This window comes from Lasioglossum baleicum, chromosome 3, assembly GCF_051020765.1.
Source record: "Lasioglossum baleicum chromosome 3, iyLasBale1, whole genome shotgun sequence".
NCBI lineage: Eukaryota > Metazoa > Arthropoda > Insecta > Hymenoptera > Halictidae > Lasioglossum > Lasioglossum baleicum.
Genome location: NC_134931.1, coordinates 3,672,701 through 3,696,345, shown reverse-complemented (window position 1 = coordinate 3,696,345; position 23,645 = coordinate 3,672,701). Strand labels below are relative to the sequence as shown.

The following is a 23,645-nucleotide window of genomic DNA, read 5'->3' as shown; positions in this document are numbered from 1 at the left end:
ACGAAACCGTCCATCCGTCAGTACGGTACGTCCTCCGCTTCTTATTTCTTTATTTCCATTTTGAAAGAACAAGTACATTTAAAAACACCGAAACAAATGTCCGTGCAAATTTTTCTGCGAGAGAATAACAAAATTTCTGTATTTTTCTTTTTACCGATACATTTTTACAAAAGCACTTTTCCTCATAACTGAAAATTGTATATTTAATATTGGATAGGAAATCGAGGAAATGATGAAGGAAAACGCGACGGTGATCCCATCAGCAGTAAATATGTATTGTACAGGTACTTCCTGCGTGTATATATAAGAGACTATGTAAACTGTTAAAAATATATATGCAGATAAAATGTATGGACAATATATATATAACAATACATAAAATATAGTAGTATTTGTGTGTGTGTGCTTAAAATATTCTTATAATTTATATATTTCCAAAATGTTTTACTCTTCATCTACTTCTCGAAGAAAAATTAATCTCCTCCGCTTAACATGAACACTGTAGGTAAATATAATCATGTAAGTAACAATATGCAATATTTTTCTTACACGTTATTCAAAATAAATACGCATCAAGTATATTGGTTATAAATATAAATATACATCTGACACTACTATATCGATCTGTTTTTGTGCAAGCAAGTTTATAATCTTAGTCTTAATAAAGAAAAGACTAAGAGAAAGAAAATCCATTACTTTCACTCTCAGGTACATAATGTGGTCTTCGAACTAACGAGTATCTAACCCGCAGTAATTATACGTTAAAAGATTATTCAAGGCCTCGCCGAATTCGATTTGCTCAGTCTCAAACAACAACGAGTTTCGAGATTATTGATCTAGACGAGACGTATCGTTGGAATATAAAATATTCTATGAATAATATTTTTTAATCTCAGCGAGCAATGGCGTTTCTGTCAATTCGTTTATTTCCACGAATCGTTTGTTCCCTCTGCTGAAGTAATAAATGTCGCCAGTGTAGATATCAAACCACAGAGCGTGGATATGCAAATCATGTCTCTCCAGTCGTTTCTTTAAAAATCCGTAGGAAGCCACGTTTTGCAGTTGTTGAAGAGTATTTATCTGAAATGAGATACATTTTCACAGTTAAAATTAATTAAGTTATACAGAGATACATCTCTATTCCCTTATTGTATACATTAGAGTTCATAAAGATTGACGAACTTGAACAAATAAATTGTATGTGTATGTAAGACTAACTTGAGACAATTTATCTTCTATGCTAAATTTATCTTCTGGGTCAATGTAGGCTACAAACTTCCTCAGTGGTGTCTCAGCTTGAAAAACAATTGGCTGGTGGAAGCCGGAGACTTCAAGCTGCTGAAATTTTGCTAAACTGCTGCTCGCATGTGCACACAGCCATGCTCTTAGCGGTGATATTCTCCTGTTCGCCTAAAAGACAACATAGAAATGCCAATGCTGTTATTTATTTTCTCAATATTTTACTAATATTTCGTAAGTATTGCTCGAAATTCTTTCTCTAATCGTTTAAGTCACGAGGATGTGCAAAAGAATAATGTGATAAGTAGACTGTGTATCTTTAAGCATTTATGGCTTCTAAAAATTTTCAAAAAATACTAGAATATTAAATTCAATAGAATTGAGTACGATTTTTATTTACTTCATATCTACAAAGGCTATTACCACTGAAGATCAGATTTTATTTGTCCCATTGCCTTAATTTGCCTACAAAAATTGAAAATTGCTTAAACATCCACAGTCTAGCGATTAGATAATTGGAGGATAGTGCCATATAAGGTAGTATGGAGAGGATGGTAACCTTGAGTGACTTTGAATGACTATTTTGTCCCTAGAAAAGTCAGTACGAGTCCAAACCTTTTTTTAAGACAACACTGTAAAAATGAAATATTAGAATTGCAGCGAGTAAAATACGGACTTACTTAATTCTTACTGAACAATTGACTTCTCTGAACCAACACTAAAATTTCTTCCAGTATAAAGTCAATTGTATTTTTATTCTAGTTTTTAATTTAATTGTCAAACGAATCTCACCTTGGAGGCAAATTCCTCGTCCCGCAAGGCATATAATAAATTCATAGCTTTGCAATCGCTGTGTCCGCAAACTATAACGTGCCTTATGCTGTTTACCACACAGCCAAGTTCTAAAGCAGCGGGTTCGCACATGGTCAGCTCGTCCACGAAATGCTGCGAGTGAGGAACAATGTTACCAGCATTTCTAACTGAAAAAGAAAAATTCATAATTACTGTTTACTCAGAAATTACCTACTCGGTAGCTTATTCTACAGGATGTCTCATTACAACTCTACGAATTGTTTTCTCAAAAACTAATGAACAACAACAAACTCCTCCTTTACTTCTTATCAGAGAGCGGATTTTATGCATTTACGACAAAGATGAGAAGAATTTAAAATATACTACTATATTATTTTCAACCTATTAAACATATTAAGAAAGAAAATCAAATTCCATTTGACTCCAGTTTGTTGAAAGTCAGGTAAAACATTTTTATTTTGCATAAAAATCCACTGTCTAGTTATACATTTCTTCACAATTTTATTCTAGAAAATAACATTTGATAATATAATATTTAAATTTGAGAGAATATTAACCGTTTGCACTCGGAGCTCGGAGCTCGAAAACGAAATTTTTCTTCTGGCCTGAAATATTTCCATTTTATATGATTTTCTTAATTTTATCGATATAAAACTGATATAGTACCTCGTAAAATAGTTTCAGTGGTTTATTAAAATATTACAAATTGAATAATGCAACAAATATTTTGAATAATGGTATATAAGAATTATTAGTGGCCTCTTCGAGTCGCCACACGAGTGCAAAGAGTTAAAGATTTATTAAGTAATCTCTATGATCGAATTATAAAAATTCACGATTATTTCGATTGATAAAACATTTTGTGAAACGGCCTGTACATCGCAACATGTAAAATTGCGTTATCGTAAAACACGATTACTCAGTAAAACTTGTTATAATTAAATTGGAAAAGTAATATTTAGAATGAGCCTGTAATATCAATGCTCATTGCAATGATAGTGAAATGCATCTGAATGCATCGCAATACAAAGACGATGAAGTAATCTTCACGTTCGAACAAATGATATTTCAGTGAAATGTCGTACCGACAAACATGTCCCCAACGTTCGTTTCCGTAAATCTAGTTGGGATCATCCGGGAGTCCATGCAGGTAAAGAATACTGCTTTTGGCTGTGATAAGAGCAACGACAGAAGTCAGTTACGTCAGTAATGATTAACATCGCACGAGTCATATTATGGATTCAAATATTTTTCTTTCATTGTACCCAATTGTACCTTGTTGACGCATATAAAATGCATAAATACTTCGAAAAAAGTAAATCGCATAAATAAATAGTATATGACTAAATGTCAAAAGGAATAACAAAAATAATATATAAATCCACAGACTTAGCTCTTGAAGTGAAAAGAATAAAATGTTTTAGATCTCAGAAATATTTGATTTGTTCGAAAAAGATAAACGAAATAATTATGCGAACTTCAGTTTATCTACTAACGAAGTTATTGTTAATTTATAAGTCTTAGTTTCATTAATATTCATTGATGTTAGATAATGTTATTCTTTACAAGTGATTTAAAAGTGCACGTGTACACACGAACTTTTTGTATCTTTTATCAGTAATCCTGTGGTCAAGGTCGTACGTCGTACCATGAGTTCACAGTCAAAAGAAACATGCTTCTCTTTTTGAAATGTTAGAAATATGAAAAGTGTATAATTTTTTGAATAAATTCCAAGATATAATACAAATTATATTTTTCCATTGGACTTTGTAAAAATAATCATTCAAGATTGTGTTTTATACATACTATTGATAACTAACATACAAAAGATTTCACATGTCCATGCACTATCACGAGAAATTTTCACGAAACTATTTTGACACACCTCGGGATGGTCTCGGACTTGTTGAAATTGTTTCACCATTCCGTCCCTGTGACATTTCCTGTATTTCATGATTCCTTTGATTATTCTGTCCATTATTACGTTTAGAGGCACTACTATGTAGACTCTGTCAACACCAGTCAACACTGTGTATATAAAAGTGATGACAGCACATATATATCCGCCATTACCAATCGAATGGCGGAAAATTCGAATGCTCTTCAGAAATAGTAAAACTATTGCTTAGCATACTGCATAGACTAATTTAAGAAAGTGAAATGAAATAAAATATAAAATCCTAGTTTTCATGAGAACAGCCTTTGTAGATCTAAAACAAAGAAAAATCATCTAAAAAAAGTAAAATTCTATCGAATCTTATATTATAGCATTTTTTGAAAATTTTCGTAAGTCACAGATGCACAAGCATTCGCATACTGTTGATTAGTATATTATCCAACAAGAACGCACTAGATTTTCTTTTCTGTTCGAATTTATTCTCTCGTATAGCGAATGCATTTTTACATTTTTTATTTGTACATATATAAAATACAGCTTAAGTATACATGTTTAAAAGCACAAGATCTTACTATAACACTTTTATCATTACAAATCCATACGAATTAAACGTTTATTTCCTTATACTAATAATAATAATAATAATAATAATAATTTTCACTATCATTTACATAAATCCAGAGAGAAATGGCGATACATCGATCTTCATTGTAATTAAATATGAGCCTTACAATTAGCATATTATTATAAGTGAATAACGTAAGAAAATATACATCTTTGAGACAGGCCAGAGTAATTGCTGTACAAAAATGAAACATACAACATGGAACCAGGAAAATTGCTCACCCAGGGAACCATGAATGATCTAACTAAGAGCCAAGATAGAGAGCATTCTTCCACGATGGAGGAATATAAAAGAATTCATACCGCTACGTTGTTAAGAAACGTAAAATTTTGAGTTCTTTGTTAGATGACTTACATTTTACGTCTACCGTTGAATGCACGTAATTCTCTTGGTACCTTCATGTAATTATCGCTACAAATTTCATATCGACTTCTGTCGATATAAGTTGTATAGATACTTGTACTACAAATTTTATTCAAATTGATTGCTGTTATTATCGGGAGCTGGAATGACGTCTTTTGGAAAAAATGCGGGAAGGGCACGCCCCGAGTCTCGCGTATTTTCAACTCTAGCGAAATATTGCCTCAGCGGTCACATACTACGTAGCGTGTGCCTTCAAAGCCTAAACACTAGGACTGTGGAAGCATTGATAATGAGGACAAGCATGCCGAGCGAAAGATTCCCCTTGCCCTTGTACTGTCTTCGGAGACTTCTTTTCAGCTCCCAATAATCTCTACATTCACATCAGTACTTGCATGCTGAGTGTAGTAAATCATTAGCAAACTTATTAATAAATCTCGGTAGATAAATAAGGAAGTCTTGTACAATCGTACTCTCATCTTGGTGACTCGAATTCATAGTCATTCTTAGATTCAACAACGCTTACCAGTTTGGACCCGGGTGACAAAGCGCCTGGGCCGAATTGATTTCTATCTACTCAAAGCCGAGCTTTGACTAGCACGCTCTAACTTTTCAAAATGTTTCCGGGCATTGCGAATATTAATTAGCGTTGCCGCCGATGCTGAAATAACAAATAATTGATTTTAACCACTAATACAATTATAAATACCATAATATATAAATTATAAATGCTTACGAATTGCTGGGTCCGACATAATAACCATTACGTATGTATTCGACGTAAATACATCGATAAATGCCGCGAAATTAGTATTTCTAACTTCCATACTTTGAAATTGTGCTGCCAATTTGCTGAAAACATTATCTTATAAGTACATTGACACATCAGCATTCTTGGAACATGTATTACCCAGTAATATATCTTAACAAACTCACCTACAACTTAGCTTAAACTGTTTTATTATATTTGAAACCTTCTCAAATCTATGGACGTCTCTATGATGTTGCCTCTGACAATAACTTATTACCAAAAATGTTGCTCTTTCAAACAGTAGGACTTCGTCAGCATCAATAATATTTGTAAATTGTTTCAAACTTTGTTCCAGTTCTTTCACATTGGGAATCAACATATAGACAATAGAAGACCATGCCCTAAATATAATGAATTCGATGAAACGCTAGAATACTATGAACTAGAAGTATGCAATGATAATGATCTACCTATATAAAGTTTCATCCCATATGCTAGTTCTAAAACAAGTACATTCAAGGGGTAAGCTAAGCCGTCTTAAGTCCTCTTCTCTCTCTCTAAACATCACATCACGCTGGTCTTCTTGAAGCAGATCCATTTTATGCACTAAACAGAATATTTTTGCTTCGGGGCTGTTCTGCAATATCGCTTCTAAACAACTTTGATAATAATGCATATCTTTATCCAGCTCTCTTGACTCAACATCAAAAACATAGATCAAAACCTCAACGTTCCTAAATATATTATCACGTTGCGATGCAAAATAATTTTCCATAAATGCTTCCTGGCCACCGCAGTCCCAAAGGTTTAGCACCAAATTACCAAGAAACCGTACATGACTGTGTTCTACATCGACTGCAACAAACATGAATAACATCAGTACATATGAAGTCAGAGAACAAGTTTAAGGGGATAGTATCGTTTCTAGGATTGCAAGGGTGCGGGATGCACCTTCTCATTTCTCAATAATGCAAAGATGGGGTTTTTCAGGAGTTAAAAGCGTTAGATAAAAGTTCAATCTAGACCGCAGTCTACCCCAATTTCCTATTTTTACGTTTAGAAAGTATAATTTGCATTGAATAATTCAATTTATGCTTCCAAATGGAAGCATAAAGCTGCGACAGCTACACGCTGCCGAATAATGCAAATTATGCCATGTAAATGTAAAAATTGGACTTTTGAGCTTTTGACTTTTGAAAAGCCCCATCTTTGCATTATCGAGAAATGAGAAAGCGTATCCTGCACCCTTGCAATCATGGAAACGAATGTATCCCCTTAAAAAGAAACAATAGGCTGCTTTTACTCACTTGTTGCTCCAAGACGGCGTGTATCACGGGCAATGTAATTTGCAAAAATAATACTTCGCATACTGGTCTTCCCAGAGCCACTTTTACCCATTAAAAGAACCTAGGGAAATACAAATAAATATTTATTACATAAACAGAACGTACTTGTTATGATATGACACTTCAATTACTAGAAGGTTCAAAGAATTATGCACGTACCTTCTTCTTCATCTTGACTGGATAATGTTTAAACTTTGAACTTATAAAACGAATTTATTCGTGCAATCGTCGTTTTGCTATAATCGTTTGATCAATTTTGATCGGCCTGTAACAAATCATTGAATAGCATATAACACCGTCTCACAATTAAACAACTTCCAGCTTTTGTTTTTATAATCTCATGTCGAAGTTATTCTAAATTGTTTCATGAATCACCAATGTAGGTGTTCCTTTGTGACATGTACATAATTGAAACACAATAGTCTTTCCGTTCTGCAGTAACAGTGCAAAATGCGATTAAAAAATTGTTAATCGTACAAAAAACATTGATCGACTTGAGCGTAGGTGTTCATTACTCTGATAGTAAACAGATATACGATATTAAAATTACGATTTACCCTCTCCGTTTACAATGTAAATGTAGACTGCTAATAACTAACTTCAAGCGTATTGTTACATTTGTTACTGCAACGCTATGAAAAGATACGATAAAGAAAAACAATGCTATATATATATATATATTTCTCGCGCAGAGGATACAAAAGAATTTTTGTCCATTCCTCTCATTGGGGGATATAATATCATCTATCCAGTGATGCCAGATGAGGGGAGTCACGGTGGAATGATGTACCCCCTCTCTGATGACGGGGAATGAGTGGGGCGAATGGGAGACACGTTGCACGTGCGCGATGGGGACCATGGAGTGTGCGCCTGCGCACGGTGCTGGAATGGAATAGTGGAAGGAGTAGGAGGAGAGTACATGAGCGCCGTTCGGCGCTCATTCTGGCTTCACGGCTTCACTGACTGCATCTATCAGCTGCAATCAGCTGCATCTATATATCTGTAATCTGTAGCCTGTGAACCAATGTGAACCATGAAGTGGGTTCACTTCATGACGTGAACACAGGTGTAAAGAATTTTCTTTCGAAACAACCTTAGACCATACACACTTATAGACCCGGTTTCAAATAATATACTGTTGTATACTGTGTTTCAAGGGTTTCAAGATTACTTCATCTACCAGATGACGGATGTGGTCAAAGTGTTTATATATTGTTATATACATATATATATTTTAGCGACTGCAAGCGACTGGTCGGAATCCAGTCGGAATCACAATGAAGTATGCGGAATTTTCATTTCCAACATGTTGGCCGACCTGTAATTGATTCGGATGCAGTATTACCACCGCTTCAACCTATATTATTCTAAAATTTTTTTTCAAATCATGTATCCACGCACACAGAGAGCAAGAGAGAAAGAGAAAGCGAGAAAGACGATGGTCGGTCGTGTGTCGTGTGTCCAGTACGGTAACAATCGGTGTAGGTGAAGATATAAATGTATGTGCACGCACTAATGATTAGACCTTGCAAGTATGCGAGGCGAAAGATAGTGTACGTGGGAGGGAAAGAAAGAGCGCCTATAGTCCAGTGAAAAAAGTGTGTGAAAGAGAGAAAGGAAAAGACGAAGAATAGGGGGGTAGTGAACGGTGTTTCAGTGGAAGCACTGTACAGTGGCAGAGGACCGCGGCGGCGGCGGTGATTCAGACTTCTTATCAGCCTCGAAAAGTCGTGGAGAAGTACAGGGAGTGATTCGTCGACATCGGGCGTCGATTCTACATATATACGAGATGAGGTGCCATTGATAAAACTTGGAGCGCCGCGTGGTTCCGCCTCCGCCGTGCCCGAACGCGGCACATCACGGACGTGTGGATAAAGCGGCGCCATATACACATATATAAATATATATATATATATACATACACATACATATATACCTATATATATATGTATGTATATATACGATATATAATCGTATTTTTTCTTTCGCGAGTGCGAGAGGACAGAAAAAGGGAGGAGTGAAACGAGAGCCGCGGGAGAACGAAAGAGAAATCGCGACACTCTCTCTCTCTAAGGGAGATTGACACGGAAGGTCGGGGAGCGAGGAAAAGAGGTAGGGATCCGTGGATGCGGCGCGGTGTCTGCACCCGTGCATGAATCACGCTTTCCGAGGCGTTCGTCTATCCCCCGTTTTCGAGTACACCCTGTAACCCCACGACATTGACCCGATCGAGGACGCCAGAGCGAGTACTCGCGCAATTCAACAAAACCCATAAACGAGCGACGTCGATTAGCTTTGCAAAACTGTCACTCGTGGAGGAGGGGCTTTGTCCCTTGCTACCGTTTCATGTCGTTCACCGGTCGCCCGAAGTCCTTCTGCCCGTGCTCGTGATACAGAGCCGGTATCAGAAACATCAGTCAGCCAGTATCCACGAAATTCGGAAGAAAAAAAAAAGGAAAGAGAACGGTCAGCCTCCTTACTTGGCAGTAGGGGTGAATGGCTCTTAGGACGTTAGGCCTGTCGCAGAGAACTTGTTGGCGGTCTTGTCAACAGAAACGATTCCGTACACACTGCGATTGCAAACCTTAGTCTCTTTTTTGGAATTTTGCGAAACGTCCAAACAACAACCGTGGCAGGAGGCAGCTGAACGACGGAGACCTCAGAGTAGAAGAATAGAGAAACGCAGCAACATAGGATAGACTGGCAACAAAGGGACAGGAGCAGAGACAAAATGTCAGATGAAGAAGATAAACCCCCCGCACCTCCTGTGCGACTTACTTCGAACAGGTAATATTTCATTTATAAATCTCTGTTTCACACATACGTATGGTATAGATTACATTTATGTCAATAAGAAGAATCCTCGAAGAATAGATCAATTACTTACCATTTGTAACTGTGCATCGTACGGTATAAATATAATCTGACTAACGTACCCATTCCTGTTTTGCATATGCTGATAGCCAATATCAGTTTATTATACCGTGAGCTCTTATTATTTTCTTCGCGATATGCACAGATCTGCGTCCCCTTAAAATAGAGGAACAGGCACTAATTTAGTAGTCGCTAAAAATAAAATCCTACAGTTCAGATGCAATGACATTCTGTTGTGGGAGACCATCTTTTCAACTCTTTCCATACAGTTGCACTTCTGCACCTTACAAGCAAAATATAAGATGTGGTACTTGCGTGTAAATAACTTGTATTAAATATTGGTTTTGTGTTTTAATACAAGCTGCGTATTGTTTAATCGTATATGCTACTGTGTTTATCAAGAATAAGATATTATTCACAATTCTGTTTTTCATATTAGGTAAAAGTAATTATCTTAATTTATATGGAACTATGAATGTTACTCTCTAATTGTTATTTAGGATATAAATACTTTATAGCATGTGTACTGAAAGATATATGAAATGTTTCAGGAGTGATTCTGCACCTAATTTACCAGTGGATATGCGTCCATTGCCAAAAGAACCTGATTCTGACGAACGTAAGAAAAAAACATTGAAAAGCAAAATGAAGGTAAAAGAAAACAAGGACAAGCCCAACATCAGTTACCCCACCAACTTTGAACACACGGTGCATGTTGGATTTGATGCAGTCACTGGTGAATTTACGGTAAGTTTTTTTGTTGTTCGCGATTCGTTACTATTGTTCAAAATGCACTCGCTTCCTGCTTTGCTACTATACAATGGTACGGAGTATCCAAATGAATATTCTGTAAAAATAACTTTATTTCATTTCAATACATTACTGGTTTGATAAATTACTCTACTTAAAGCTGCAAACATTTGCAAGACGAATACTGTTCGATCGACATTTAGAATTAAAACGATTTGCTTCTACAGTGAAAGATTGATTCGTGCTTACAATGCGAAGGTAAAATACATTGCAACAGTTGGAAGTTAATGAAATTTTGCGTGTACTTTAATTTCAAGTTTCATGTTATGTTTGAATGTTATCAGATCTCATATACATAAATCATGTACTCATTTTCATCGTGTATTCATTGCATAGAATTATGTGAATGACCTATAATGTATTGGTAAGGATTAATATAATGAACTTTCTTCTTAGAAAAAATAAGATATTGATGGATTTTCCGTACCTAAAATAAATTAAATTTTCATCACCTGGTCACATGTGTATGGACACTGTGGAAAAGTAATTTGGTAATTTGTCTGATGCTTCTTATACCTATTATTTTTTCACATGAAAAACTAACTAGACACGTATTTCTTTCAAGCTGCCATTGAAAGTAAGTAACTTCAAATAACGACAGAAAATAGTTTGCCTGCATCTTTTTATTGTATCTACACATAATTTGACTGTTTGTTTTCTGTTGCGGTTAATAAAAAGTTACATTATTATTTATTTCTTTATTTTTCTTTTTTGTCATTCAAAATTTGGAGTTTATAATAGATCACAGGCATAGCTGCTTTAGTAGATTAATAAACGCTTTAGTCAACGTTGCATTCGATATTATTGCTTTCTGGCGACACAAAATTTCACATTGGTTTGAATGCTTAAAATCTTACTTCCGTACATCAATTAGATTCTGAAATATTTTATATTTGCACAATGTTCTCTTAGTTTCCAAAACTTTGAGAATTCATCTTTGCGATTAAATACATCTTGTATCACTTGTTTCTACTCTTACATGTATATGTACATACAATATTAAAAATGATTATGCTAAAACATTGTGTCTTATCCTAGGGAATGCCGGAAGCTTGGGCGAGGCTGCTTATGTCTAGTAACATCAGTAAACAGGAACAGAAGAAGAATCCGCAAGCTGTATTAGATGTTCTGAATTGGTATGACAGTAGCAGTAAAGAAACAAAAGGTTCCAAGTACATGACAACAACAAAAATGGTTGGAGTAGTTGGTAAGCTAGCATTTCCTTAAGGATGTATTCACATTATTGAGAGGGTTGACTCGTTTCCAGGATTTCAAGAGTGCGGGATGCGCTTTCTCATTTCTCGATAATTCAAAGATGGGCTTTTTCAGGAGTCAAAAGCACTAGATAAAAGATCAATCTAGGCCACAATCGCCCTCAAAAGTCTCACTTTTACGTTTACGAGGCGTAATTCGCAAATGCAATACGCATAATGCAAATTATGCCTTGTAAACGTAAAAATAGGACTTTTGAGGGCGACTGTGGCCTAGATTGATCTTCTATCTAGCGCTTTTGACTACTGAAAAACTCCATCTTTGCATTGTCGAGAAATGCTGGAAACAAGACTACCCCCTTAACCCTTAGCACTCGAATGGAATTGACTCAGAGACACCACTAAAAATTGCTGTATCAGTATTAAAAATATTATTTTCATTATTAAATATGTTGCTATCTGATCAATTATTAAACATTTAAGTAATGTGTGAGGTATTATATCAATTTCAAATCCACAAATCGAAAAAAATCATATAAAATGAAATTATTTTAGGTCGGAAGAAATGTTTAATTTTCCAGTTAAAATAGCTCCGAGTGCAAAGGGTTAAACAGAGATGTGAGGGAATCCGAAAATATCGAGTACCCGATAGTCGGGGCAGGTTGAGAAGGCATTTTCGGGTTCTCACACACCTCTAATTATCAATAATTCAGCGAGTATAAATTAAAAACATGTGATTGTTTTTGAAGCTCCTATTGAAAGAGCAAGTAGTCCCAGAAGCATGGGTATAGGTGTTGGAACCGGAGTAGGAAGCATTCGTGGTCAAGCAATGTCACAGGCTTCTGGAAGTTCTCATTCTCAACATTCGCTCAGCAGGTGAGTCTTTTTCACAGTTTTCAACCGGTGCGATTAAATATTCGCTGAGAAACAATAAACTTACAGAGTAAGTAGCAGTAGTCCCAGTAGTACGCCAACAGATGCTTGTGCAACCAGTTCCGAACAGGAAGATGAACCTCCGCCACCTCCAATTTCTGCTAGACCGGAACGTACAAAATCAATTGTAAGTAACGACGTCTTCGTCCACGCGAAAGATTGTATTGTTTGTTTTGTGTACTTTCGCGGATAAGTACAGCAATACAACTTCTTGCGACAGTATACAAAGCCCATAGAAGAAGAACCACCGCCGCCGATAAACACAACGTTAGGTTCACCTCAACGAAATGGAACACCACAACAACCACACCAATCGCCATTGGATAGAAACAAGAATCAAGCAACTCCTACATCGACAACGACTGATCAAACGAGACCGACGCAAAGCGATAAAGCTAGAAAGAAAAAAATGTCGGATGATGAGATATTAGAGAAACTGAGAACAATTGTGAGCGTAGGCGATCCTAATAGAAAGTACACGAAAATGGAAAAAATAGGTCAAGGGTAAGTTGTAACATTCTCGTATATTCCGATATATTCTGATATATTCTATTATATTCTTGCGTATTCTAGTATATTCTGGTATATTCTTGTGTATTGTGGTACATGCTGGTATATTCTAGTTTGTACACAGAGAATTATCTTGAAATGCGTCAACATTCTTTTTTTATCTATTTTTCAGTGCTTCGGGAACAGTGTATACGGCAATCGAAACATCGACCGGGATGGAAGTTGCAATAAAACAAATGAATCTTTCACAGCAGCCGAAGAAAGAGTTGATAATAAACGAGATATTGGTTATGCGGGAGAACAAACACCCGAACGTTGTAAATTACTTGGATAGTTACCTTGTAGGAGAAGAATTATGGGTAGTTATGGAATATTTGCCTGGCGGCAGTTTGACTGATGTTGTGACTGAGACTTGTATGGATGAGGGTCAAATAGCAGCTGTGTGTAGAGAGGTCCTGCAAGCTTTGGAGTTCCTGCATTGTAATCAAGTTATACACAGAGATATTAAATCTGACAATATCCTGCTTGGGTTAGACGGCGGGGTGAAACTAACAGATTTTGGGTTTTGTGCACAAATTTCACCGGAACAAAGTAAACGAACTACCATGGTTGGTACACCATATTGGATGGCACCGGAAGTAGTTACAAGAAAACAGTATGGTCCAAAGGTAGATATATTTCGCAAACGGGAAAGAAACGTTAAATTCGTCGCATTACTGATCAATGATTTCGAATTCCTAGGTGGACATTTGGTCATTGGGTATAATGGCTATTGAAATGATAGAAGGAGAGCCACCATACTTGAACGAGAATCCTTTGAGAGCATTGTATTTGATTGCAACCAATGGTAAACCCGAAATTAAAGAGAAGGATAAATTATCGGCAATTTTTCAAGATTTCTTAGATCAATGTTTAGAGGTTGAAGTGGAAAAACGATCGGCAGCTTCAGAATTACTCAAGGTAATTCCAGTGTAATACACACATATGATATATTAGTATAATTGTACTGCGTGGATACTGTGTCGGGATTAAAGGGTTATTCTAGTCTAAAACACAGTATTCAGGCTAAATTTCGAACCTTTCTTTTATCACAGAATTAAAATATTAGGAACCTGGTTAAGACTCACGTCCTTGAAGGAAATGAAACATAATGGTTCCTTTCCGAATTTCTAGACCAGAATACCCCCTTAGGTTAATACACGAGGTGTACGAGAACCTTATCGCGAACCGGAATATGCTCGGGTATCCCGATATATTCGAGAATCCGTTTCGATCCCGAATAAAATTCTCGTCCCGTTCGGCCGACATTTTCGGGTTCTCGCATACCTCTAGTTATAGGTTTTGCACTCGAAATTCACCCTTTTGCAGATCAATTAAGACTCAATACTCAATATGTACTTTCATTTTCAAAACTTATTAATCAGAAAATGGCTACAATGAATATACATATCGTATATTACATATATACACACCGTTTTCATGCGTTACGAAGTTAACGAATTGGTAATTACTTTTAAATTTGAATAAAATTTTGAATTTCTTAACAATTAATTTACATCTGATTTCATTTTTTTTTTTACAAAAACTCACAAAATACGTTATTTGTAAATGGTTGAAATTGATTTGCAACAGGGTGAATTTGGAGTGCGAAACCTGTAGTAGACGAAATAAAATTGATTAAGAGGTGTGTTTTCTGGTAAATTGCAGCATCCTTTTCTGAAACTAGCAAGGCCGCTTGCTTCCTTAACACCTTTAATAATGGCAGCGAAGGAAGCTGCGAAAGGCCATTAGCGGCAGAATTCTTGTTGGCATTTCTGGCCATGCAGTGCGACCAGAAAAATTAAGTTTGCGAGTAAAAAAAGAATCATCCTCCCAAAACGGAACGGCACAATAATTCAATAATATATTATAAATATTGAATAAACATATATAAATATATATAAACATATATATAAATATATAAATATGTATATATATAGATATACATGCATATTAGATATATACATATTTATATATATAGGTCATAGATAGATAGAACTTATCCGATACCTTAAGAAGTATCGAGAAATGGTTTCAAAGTTTTTAAATTGCTCGATTCTCGCATGTTGCGAGGAGAAACAAAGTTAAATCAGAACTGTGAACGATCTGACGGCAGAAATCTTGCACTCCTCGACGAGTTTTTATTGGTGACGATGAGCTCGCCATGTCTTATTAAAATAATCTCAAAGGGGAAAAAGTAAGAATTGTACGAATAGGTTGTTGCCTGAGGAGGAGCTCTTGTACCAATATCGAACTGCCGTCGAGGACTTCCAAGTGACTGTCAGTTATTTTCTAAAAATATAAAGAAAAAAAACTAGTATTACTGACTCTAAAAAAAAATTGAAGATCAGAGTTAGCTACAAACATACATTATTTATAGCGAAAAACCTTATTAGATAATACCATAAAGAAATGTGAACAAGTACATAGGACCTATTCTAATACATTATTATGGTTTAACAAGAAATCGTAGGAAGAAAGAAAAAAGAAAAAATTGGTCTTCGTGTCAGACTTATATTTTTTGAACGAAGTTACGGAGAACAGAGCAATATGTTTTCAGTCTTTGGTCTGTCAGTATGACGTGTAGGTATAATAAGCGATAGCCTAACTTGTTTTAAACGTTCTCAAGAGATCACGTTCTTGTCGAGATGAATGTTAGCGAACTTCGTTTACGTTGTATTAAGTTAATGATCTTTAATGGATACTTTTTACGATTTGGACATTGTAATCCGTGCATTACATTTACGTGTATATAATTTCAAGAAGAATTGATTTTACCGTATAGGGAAAAGAAGTTCACGATGAATTCAACATACGCGAATCTTATTTAATGTTACTTCATTTTCTTGTAATTGTAAGATAAAACATAAGTACTTTTCTCATTTGCATCGCTCATGAGACATGTTGAGACATTGACCTTGTTACTAAAATATATTAGTTATTAAAACATCTTTCTATCCATGGACGGGTGTCCTGTTAACACGTGTGTTCTCCAATACAGGTCGTAAGAAAAAGAAAGAAAAATAAAAAAATGTCTTCAACGTGTCTTGTAAGAAACGAACGGATAAGTGACGAAATTTTAAAACAAGATTCAGATATAGGAGCATTTTGTGACATTATAAAGTGCCTGTCTTGTCATGTTTAGAGACGTGAAAAAACTCGCGCTAGATTCCTTGTAATCTTGAATCATCAACAGGATAATTTAATATTTTGTTTAAAAAAAAAGAAAAGAAATACGAACAGACACAGACGTACACGTAAATCAACCGAGAAAATAACGAAAGATATACATGAATTTACGTTAACGATTGTACGGAACAAGATTTCTATATGGTTGTACTACACTAAACCTAATAATTAATGTCTTTCCTAATTGTATTATACCATAAACATATATTAATTGCTGAAGCGGAAGCCTTGGACGTTTTAGTTTAAGGAACACAGACTTTTTCAGACTTGTCATTTTTTAATTCTTTTCATCATCATTACGTGTAGAACATTACTGTAAAGTACCGCTAATGGACGAAATGTGAGAATATAATAGATATCAAGGAAGTTAATGATATATTGCATATAAAACAATGAGGAAAAGAGAAAGAACAAGCGCAAGGAAAGCATACATCATTTAATAATAAAAGAGTTGTATATGCAATAATGTATTCATCATTTACTGAGTTTATTGTTTTCGTAATACTATCATTAAAAAGCCTGATTAGTTTTTCTTTTTATAATAATTGAATAATGTCTAATTATACTTGTGACAGACGAAGCAGCTCAGTTTTGCAACGCGCGCTTACGCCCGAAATTAGAATCACATGCTGAAGGGTAATTATGTTTACCTATAACAAATCAAGGATTACGATTTATAGTCCTGTTAGATTTGTCTCGATATTCGAGAATCAGCTCCCGCCATTTCAGCATGCGTTCTAAACTATTCGGGAACTGTAAGCAATGTTTGGCTGTATAGGAGAGACAAAGTAACTGTGCACGTCTAGTATTAACGAAGGAATGCGTTTTGTGTAAAAAATACAAACAGAAAAGAAATGCGTGCGATCCAGGGTCGAAATTGACGTTAACACGAACGGACATAACTGAACGAGGTCCTGCATTTTCACAAATATCTGTAGAAGGAAAAAAAAAAGAAACGTCCATTTTATGTAATTGTATTACTGCGGCGGTGATTAAGCATATTTCAGCTGAAGCAGCTATCTATATAAGATTTATTTTTATTTGTAAATCGAGCCGAACCGGGGTGCAAAGTTTACTTGTCCATATTTTTAAATACCACGTAAGACTTATAGCAGGTTTACGATTAGGCATGTGAACATTCTGAGTGAGATTCGTTGTTTGTTGAATGAACCCAAGTACAAAAAGTTGTATCAGTATGCCTTATCATAATAAAACTGAGCGCCATTCACCAATTTAGAATCATTGTTATTATTTTATTGTTAGTACACACAAATCGCAATAATATCAATTGTTGCAAACAAGACTCGGATAAAAATGTGGACAAGGATAAATGTTCTCGGTCCTTACGTCTCGGTTATCGTTCCAAGTGCATTTATGTATCTCCGTAAGAAACTTACTTCTGGTCGGTTTAGAACTATACGAAATAGGTTCCTATATGCAAATCGAGTTACGAGCACGTGTACTCGCATGTTTTTGTAACTTTCTTCTTTTTTTTATATGATGTTTTTGAAAATGCTTTGAGATCTCAATATAGAACAAGAAATCAGGCCTACCGACGAAGCCGTTATATTATTTACATATTTTATTATTAAAGTTTTCAGCTTTCGAGTTTTTACCGAAAATGTTTTAAACGGTGTACCTATATATTTCTATGAAATTGGCATTTGTTATCGCAAGAGAATTTGGTAGAGAATCTGGTTTCTCAGGAAAAGCTAATATTTAACTTAAACAGTGTCGAATTTAAAAAAAAAAAACGAAGGAAAGCAGGAAATGGATAATGAATTATTGTAAAAATAATGCCTAGAATTTGCATATATATTGTACTGTAACACCTTTTAGTTTGTTTTGAAACGTTACAATATAAGGAAACATTTTATAACAAAAGAATTGTTGTTCCAATGTGATTCTTCCCTTCTTATGCGAGCTCGGTACAGAAAGTAAATATTTTCCATTTAAATAACGTACAGTTAATAAACAAGACAACAAAGTTTACAATGCACTTTCAATGTTTCCTCAGACAAATAAATAGTTATTGTTATTTACATATTATGCCCGTTACATGTAATATAAAAAAATAACTGAATGCTTTTGCGAATTATTTCTTATACGTTTTACATTAGTTTATCAGATCTTATATTTTACACACTCTAAATGTAGTATCTTATTCATTTAGTGTGTATTTACAGATTCAAGGCTATCTTACGATTAGATTAGTATTGCAAAAATTAATATGACATTATTTATCACTGCATTATGCATAAATACACGTATTTATATTCTCGTATGGAATCTATGCTTCTAATATAATTCGAGACGAATTTAGCATTCATACAGTATAGACGGAGAAGCTGCTCGTAATAAATATTCAATATACATGAAAGTATTGCTCATAATATTTAACGTAAGTAAAAATACGTTTTGCTATGTACGATGTTTACATATTTTCATTTTAAAAAGTAACGAAATTTTCAAAAGGTAGTAGCAAAATCTAATTGAAAATATCATGCAGTCGGTATTCGTTAAGAAATATAAACTTTTTCTCAGTACAAGTTGGACTTCATCATTCTTTTCCTAAAACCTTAGTTAAAGTTCCTTTTGCGCTAGTCTTATGACGGTGTCTTCTTCTCCTCTCCTGCCGAATGGAAGTTTATTGATGCAGAGTTGATGCAAAATCGCTTCCTCGTGGGTTTCGGACCATCGTTAAACACATGCCCCAAATGTGAGCCGCACTTCGAACAGGTTACTTCAGTCCGCACCATATCTGGGTTTGCGATCAGCAGTAGTAGATTTCCACCAACTGTGCGTCAATTGTCGACGCAGTTTTTGTGTGTCAATGGTGAGAGTGAAGTGGTGGTAGCGGAGCAATAGGAAGACAAAGGAAATAGAATAATAGAGTGTGATTAAACACAGACCAACACCTTTCTTTTGTGCACTTTAAATGCTTTCCAGTAATAGCAGCACCAAACAAAATGAATCGATATTAATCAAAGCAGTAGGTAGAGTAACGAATATTAAGCAACGAATATTCAAACCTCTGCTCTAAATGGTTTAATTGTAAAAATAAAAGGTTCAAATATAACAAGAAGCTTGTATCGTATTGTGTTCTTTAAATAACCAGCAAAATAAGAAATAACTACACAATCTACGCATAATCAATACCCAGAATCTTGTTTCTTGCTTTATTCATCCATTGAAGATCTCTCCAAATATCGATTCCATATTTAATTATGTCGATACTGTACAACTGAATTAAAAGTTTTATCAAATTCTTGAAAAATTACTAGGACATTTCGAATTATAATCATTGTAATCTACATGGTACTGCATTTCATATAACCATAATGCTTTGCATTTGTCAACATAAACGACAATATAAACGAAATAAAAGAAAAGACACAAATAGTAGTGTCGAGAGAGTGTCAAAGACTACAGAAATATGTATACATATTTTAGAAAAACGAATTGAGATACTATGTTAGACGTAATAGATCAATCGTATACTGTAAGCTTGAAGTTATAATAGTGGCATGTCTATTAAAATCATTATGTAAAAGCAAAAGCTACATGTTAACTATAATTCGATGAAATAGCAAGATATGTTAATTTCCCTTTCTCTCATACAGAAATAGAACAAAAAATTATGTTTCACTATACACCTATGATCTTAGTTTCATACAATAGTTTCACACAATAGATGATGTAAGTCTAACACAATCACACTCTAAGCATTAGCATGCAAGGTATAGGAGAAGGAGGAATATTACCTTCTTTATATACTAATATAATTGCCATAAAATAGTAACAAAGATTTCTCAATTCTTTGTAAATATGTTACGAGAAAGACATAAATCTATTATACAAATTTTCGTGCATCTCTGAAGTATACTATAATGAAATATTTGAATAATAGAGAAACAATATTAATTGAACCATACATGTTCGCGCTGTATAGAAAATATAACAAAGAATAAACAAAATATAACGAAGTGTGAGTTATGGAAGGCTTGGGAACGGCAGAACTAAAAGTTTAGGATAGGTATTTGTGAAAGTATGAATGTACGAAAAATAATGAAGAATGTTGAAGTATGGTAAATAAATAAAACTCCAATAATCCTTACGAACAATATCGGATACTATCATATGTAAACAGACGTTTGCGCCATAGAGTTTATTTATCTACCATTTAAGCAGATACTTTTAATGAGTGTAATATTATATATATGTAATAAATATTGTTATTGTACTAAGAAACCGAGCATAATTCTAAAAAATATTTATCGGTAAAAGTAAGATTCATGAATCCACTTACCATGCGTTGTGTCTTTGGTTAACTTCACTCGTCCCTGCTCCAATACTTCGTTGAACGCAGGCCAACCGCAGCCGCTATCATATTTTGTATCGGAGGAAAACAATTCTTGATCGCAAATTATGCAAGTGTACGTGCCTCTTTCGTAAAATTTGTTGTAGCAACCACTGTAGGGCCTAAAAAGGGAAAGAAAACTGGTTAGCGGCGTGGACAAGCATGCACAGGCAGGAAGTTAATTATGAACACCCATGTTTTATTTTTACACTGCTCGGTCATGACGCAAAGTCAAGCCGACACATGCTCTTGAAAAATCTATTTTGGTCGCACGTCATCTAAAAGTAAACCAGTTTCCACCGTATTGATATTTTTGGAAAATTGGATCATAAATATTTGAATTTTCTGGAAAGTAGACGATTAGAATTACGATGATCTTCTGTTGAGCTACTGTTAAAGAAACATCCGAAAAGTTCATGAAGGATCGGTGAATTCGACCAGCTGATCAAAATTAATACTTGACTCGCGTATGCATACGCGACTAGAAATTGCAAAATTAAATTATTACTAATACTTTGACCGTGCATTTAAACGAAAAATTGACAATTCCGGTGTTGAAAATTCTTATAAACAACGCACGAAGCGGCGTATACGTATGACGTATGGGAACGTACGCAATGCGTGCACAGAATTTTCAAGTTGTTCGAAGTGCTGTCTCGCGAAACGAAAACCTGCATCAGTCTCGTGCGACTTCTAAAGTATAAGATGATAATCTGACACACGCGTTACTCCGCAATAAGAATATTCAATTCACGTCTGACGTACCTTTCGGTGCCCTTTTCTTGCGTTACATGCCACTGTAACGGCGTCAAACGTTTCTTTAATTCCTCCTTATCAATCTCCACAGTCATTCTTCTAATCGTTCCTTAAAAACAAGTTAAACAGAATGTGGAATCGAACAGTGATCCCGGTAACAAAAAAACAACACGATCCGTCTTGCCGCGCTTTCCTCGCAACTATGCACAACTATGCAACTATACGGCGGAGAGAACCAGAGAGAACTCAAAGCGGCACACACGGCTCACGGCTTGTTCCTTTGATACATGGACGATCAGATTTCGTGACCTTGGTCTAACCAATCAGGTCCTCCGGCGTTCAGATTTGATAATTACGCTATTACGATGACACGTGGCTTCTGCACTATACAGTAATATATATAGGTAACATGCGACTACGTTTTACGAACAATCTTGATTCAAATATATTGTTCAATATAACGCTGGTATTTCAAGTGTTAGCTTTCGTTGATTAAGTGTTTGCTAATATATAAGCGACAATTTTCGACAGTCATTTTTGTTATCAGTGAATTTCGTATTATAAGTACAGATATAATGTACATATTGCGTCATAAGACAATTGTGAAACTGTACTTGTCGAAAGATGCAGATAAACTGTGGAAAAGTTTATAGTGGATAATATTTATTATATATATATATACACGTGTGCTAGAAACAAATTTCAAACCAGGTTTTACTAATTATAAGATCTAGTTGTCTAGAACATTTTAATTAACGGCGGAAGAAAGTGTATAAATTATGTTTGATATATATACGCATGTATTATATTCTACTTTACTGTTTGCCATGATTTTTGTTGTATTCGTATATAAAACATAAATATCTATTTATCTCATGGAGTAATACAATATACTATGTACTCTGGTTAAAGCTTGGAAGTTCAGTATATAACATATAATTATTATTAACGTGCTATTCAACGAAAATGAACAACAAATTATATCCAAAATTACACCGTACTTTTTATTAGTATGAGAGCATCTACGATGAAATAGTATTGTAACATATATTTAAAAAATTTTGAATACTTCTGCGGATTTTATGCATTTATGATAAAAATAGCCACGCATAATTTAAAACAGTGGTCATATATTAAAATTAAGGACATCAGTACGTGTATTAGTTTCAGTTTAATAATAAGATAATTGAATTGAACAAACATTTTTTATTTTGCATAAAGATCCGCGCAGCCTATAGGCTATGTAAGTATACTTACATATCACTGAAGCAGTGATAAGATAAATAGACGATTTTAGAAAATAAATAGTAAAAGATGCCCGCGTAAAATCAAATTCCAAATTTCGATGCACACCGTTCATATAATAAATAAACGTATGCATATTTCTATTTTATATTTCGTTTTAATAAAAACTAACCCTACTATGTACTCCACTTTAACAATACACGACCTAATCAAACTGTGAAATCGAAATCTACTGGCGGTTGCGATACAAACCTTTTTGAAGCAATAAATTCCTTGTGAGCAGAGTTAAAGGTCGCAGACGCATTGACATATTTCTATAAATTGTAAATAATACAAGTTACTTTATGGTTATACTTATCGAAATAATCCCTGAATGGTCTTGGTGACATTGCTCACGTTCTGTTTTGGTGAGGTATCGTGTATGATTTCGTACTGTCAATGCTAGGTCATTATTATATTGTTGCACAAGTGTAATATTGTTTACATAATAAATACGTCTGAAAACACTACGCGAGTTAGTGTCGTCGGTACATCCTTTTTCTTTTCTCGGTTTTGAAACAGGACGGAGTTACGTTGGCTGTTCGAAGGTATACCGTTTCCGAACACACCGTTTGTTTGTGGTTTCATGCCCAATCATAGTCTCCTATGTGTGTAATAATGGGTCTGAGTCTGTGTGTTCTTTTGCTA

At 34.8% G+C, this 23,645-nt stretch overlaps 4 protein-coding genes across 13 annotated transcripts; 1 reads left to right on the top strand and 3 right to left on the bottom strand.

Annotated features, from left to right (window-relative positions):
• Positions 1–254: 254 nt before the first annotated feature.
• On the bottom strand, positions 255–4,282 carry Cahbeta (carbonic anhydrase beta). 5 transcript variants are annotated; one of them, XM_076421069.1, is made up of 5 exons: positions 3,938–4,122; positions 3,138–3,222; positions 2,032–2,219; positions 1,219–1,410; positions 255–1,080 (listed from the first exon to the last, which is right to left on the bottom strand). In XM_076421069.1, the coding sequence occupies exons 1-5, from the start codon at positions 4,028–4,030 to the stop codon at positions 871–873; spliced, it is 768 nt and encodes a 255-aa protein (XP_076277184.1). In that variant the 5' UTR covers positions 4,031–4,122; the 3' UTR covers positions 255–870. The 5 variants fall into 5 exon arrangements, with proteins under 5 accessions (XP_076277184.1, XP_076277186.1, XP_076277185.1 ...); XM_076421071.1 differs by lacking the exon at positions 3,938–4,122 and adding an exon at positions 3,859–3,883; XM_076421073.1 differs by lacking the exon at positions 255–1,080 and adding an exon at positions 1,799–1,871 and having other exon boundaries at positions 1,270–1,410; positions 3,938–4,282.
• Positions 4,283–4,406: 124 nt separating this feature from the next.
• Positions 4,407–7,758, bottom strand: Raga-b (Ras-related GTP binding A/B). Its single transcript, XM_076421068.1, has 7 exons — positions 7,589–7,758; positions 7,191–7,296; positions 6,993–7,092; positions 6,156–6,540; positions 5,871–6,086; positions 5,671–5,786; positions 4,407–5,595 (listed from the first exon to the last, which is right to left on the bottom strand). The coding sequence occupies exons 2-7, from the start codon at positions 7,200–7,202 to the stop codon at positions 5,504–5,506; spliced, it is 921 nt and encodes a 306-aa protein (XP_076277183.1). The 5' UTR covers positions 7,203–7,296; positions 7,589–7,758; the 3' UTR covers positions 4,407–5,503.
• Positions 7,759–8,358: 600 nt separating this feature from the next.
• On the top strand, positions 8,359–16,638 carry Pak (serine/threonine-protein kinase PAK 3-like protein). 3 transcript variants are annotated; one of them, XM_076421065.1, is made up of 10 exons: positions 8,359–9,818; positions 10,457–10,652; positions 11,281–11,292; positions 11,754–11,922; positions 12,676–12,802; positions 12,878–12,986; positions 13,080–13,363; positions 13,542–14,037; positions 14,111–14,329; positions 15,077–16,638. In XM_076421065.1, exons 1-10 carry the CDS (start codon positions 9,763–9,765, stop codon positions 15,158–15,160), a joined length of 1,752 nt encoding a protein of 583 aa, XP_076277180.1. In that variant the 5' UTR covers positions 8,359–9,762; the 3' UTR covers positions 15,161–16,638. The 3 variants fall into 3 exon arrangements, with proteins under 3 accessions (XP_076277180.1, XP_076277179.1, XP_076277181.1); XM_076421064.1 differs by having other exon boundaries at positions 8,364–9,818; positions 12,869–12,986; XM_076421066.1 differs by lacking the exon at positions 11,281–11,292 and having other exon boundaries at positions 8,368–9,818; positions 12,869–12,986.
• Selr (methionine sulfoxide reductase SelR) lies at positions 15,713–23,558 on the bottom strand. Of its 4 annotated transcripts, none has more exons than XM_076421075.1 (5): positions 23,355–23,558; positions 23,211–23,272; positions 21,723–21,822; positions 20,907–21,079; positions 15,713–19,394 (listed from the first exon to the last, which is right to left on the bottom strand). In XM_076421075.1, the coding sequence occupies exons 2-5, from the start codon at positions 23,266–23,268 to the stop codon at positions 19,204–19,206; spliced, it is 522 nt and encodes a 173-aa protein (XP_076277190.1). In that variant the 5' UTR covers positions 23,269–23,272; positions 23,355–23,558; the 3' UTR covers positions 15,713–19,203. The 4 variants fall into 4 exon arrangements, with proteins under 4 accessions (XP_076277190.1, XP_076277192.1, XP_076277191.1 ...); XM_076421077.1 differs by having other exon boundaries at positions 15,713–19,358; positions 23,355–23,550; XM_076421076.1 differs by lacking the exon at positions 23,355–23,558 and having other exon boundaries at positions 23,211–23,348.
• Between the last annotated feature and the right edge of the window lie 87 nt (positions 23,559–23,645).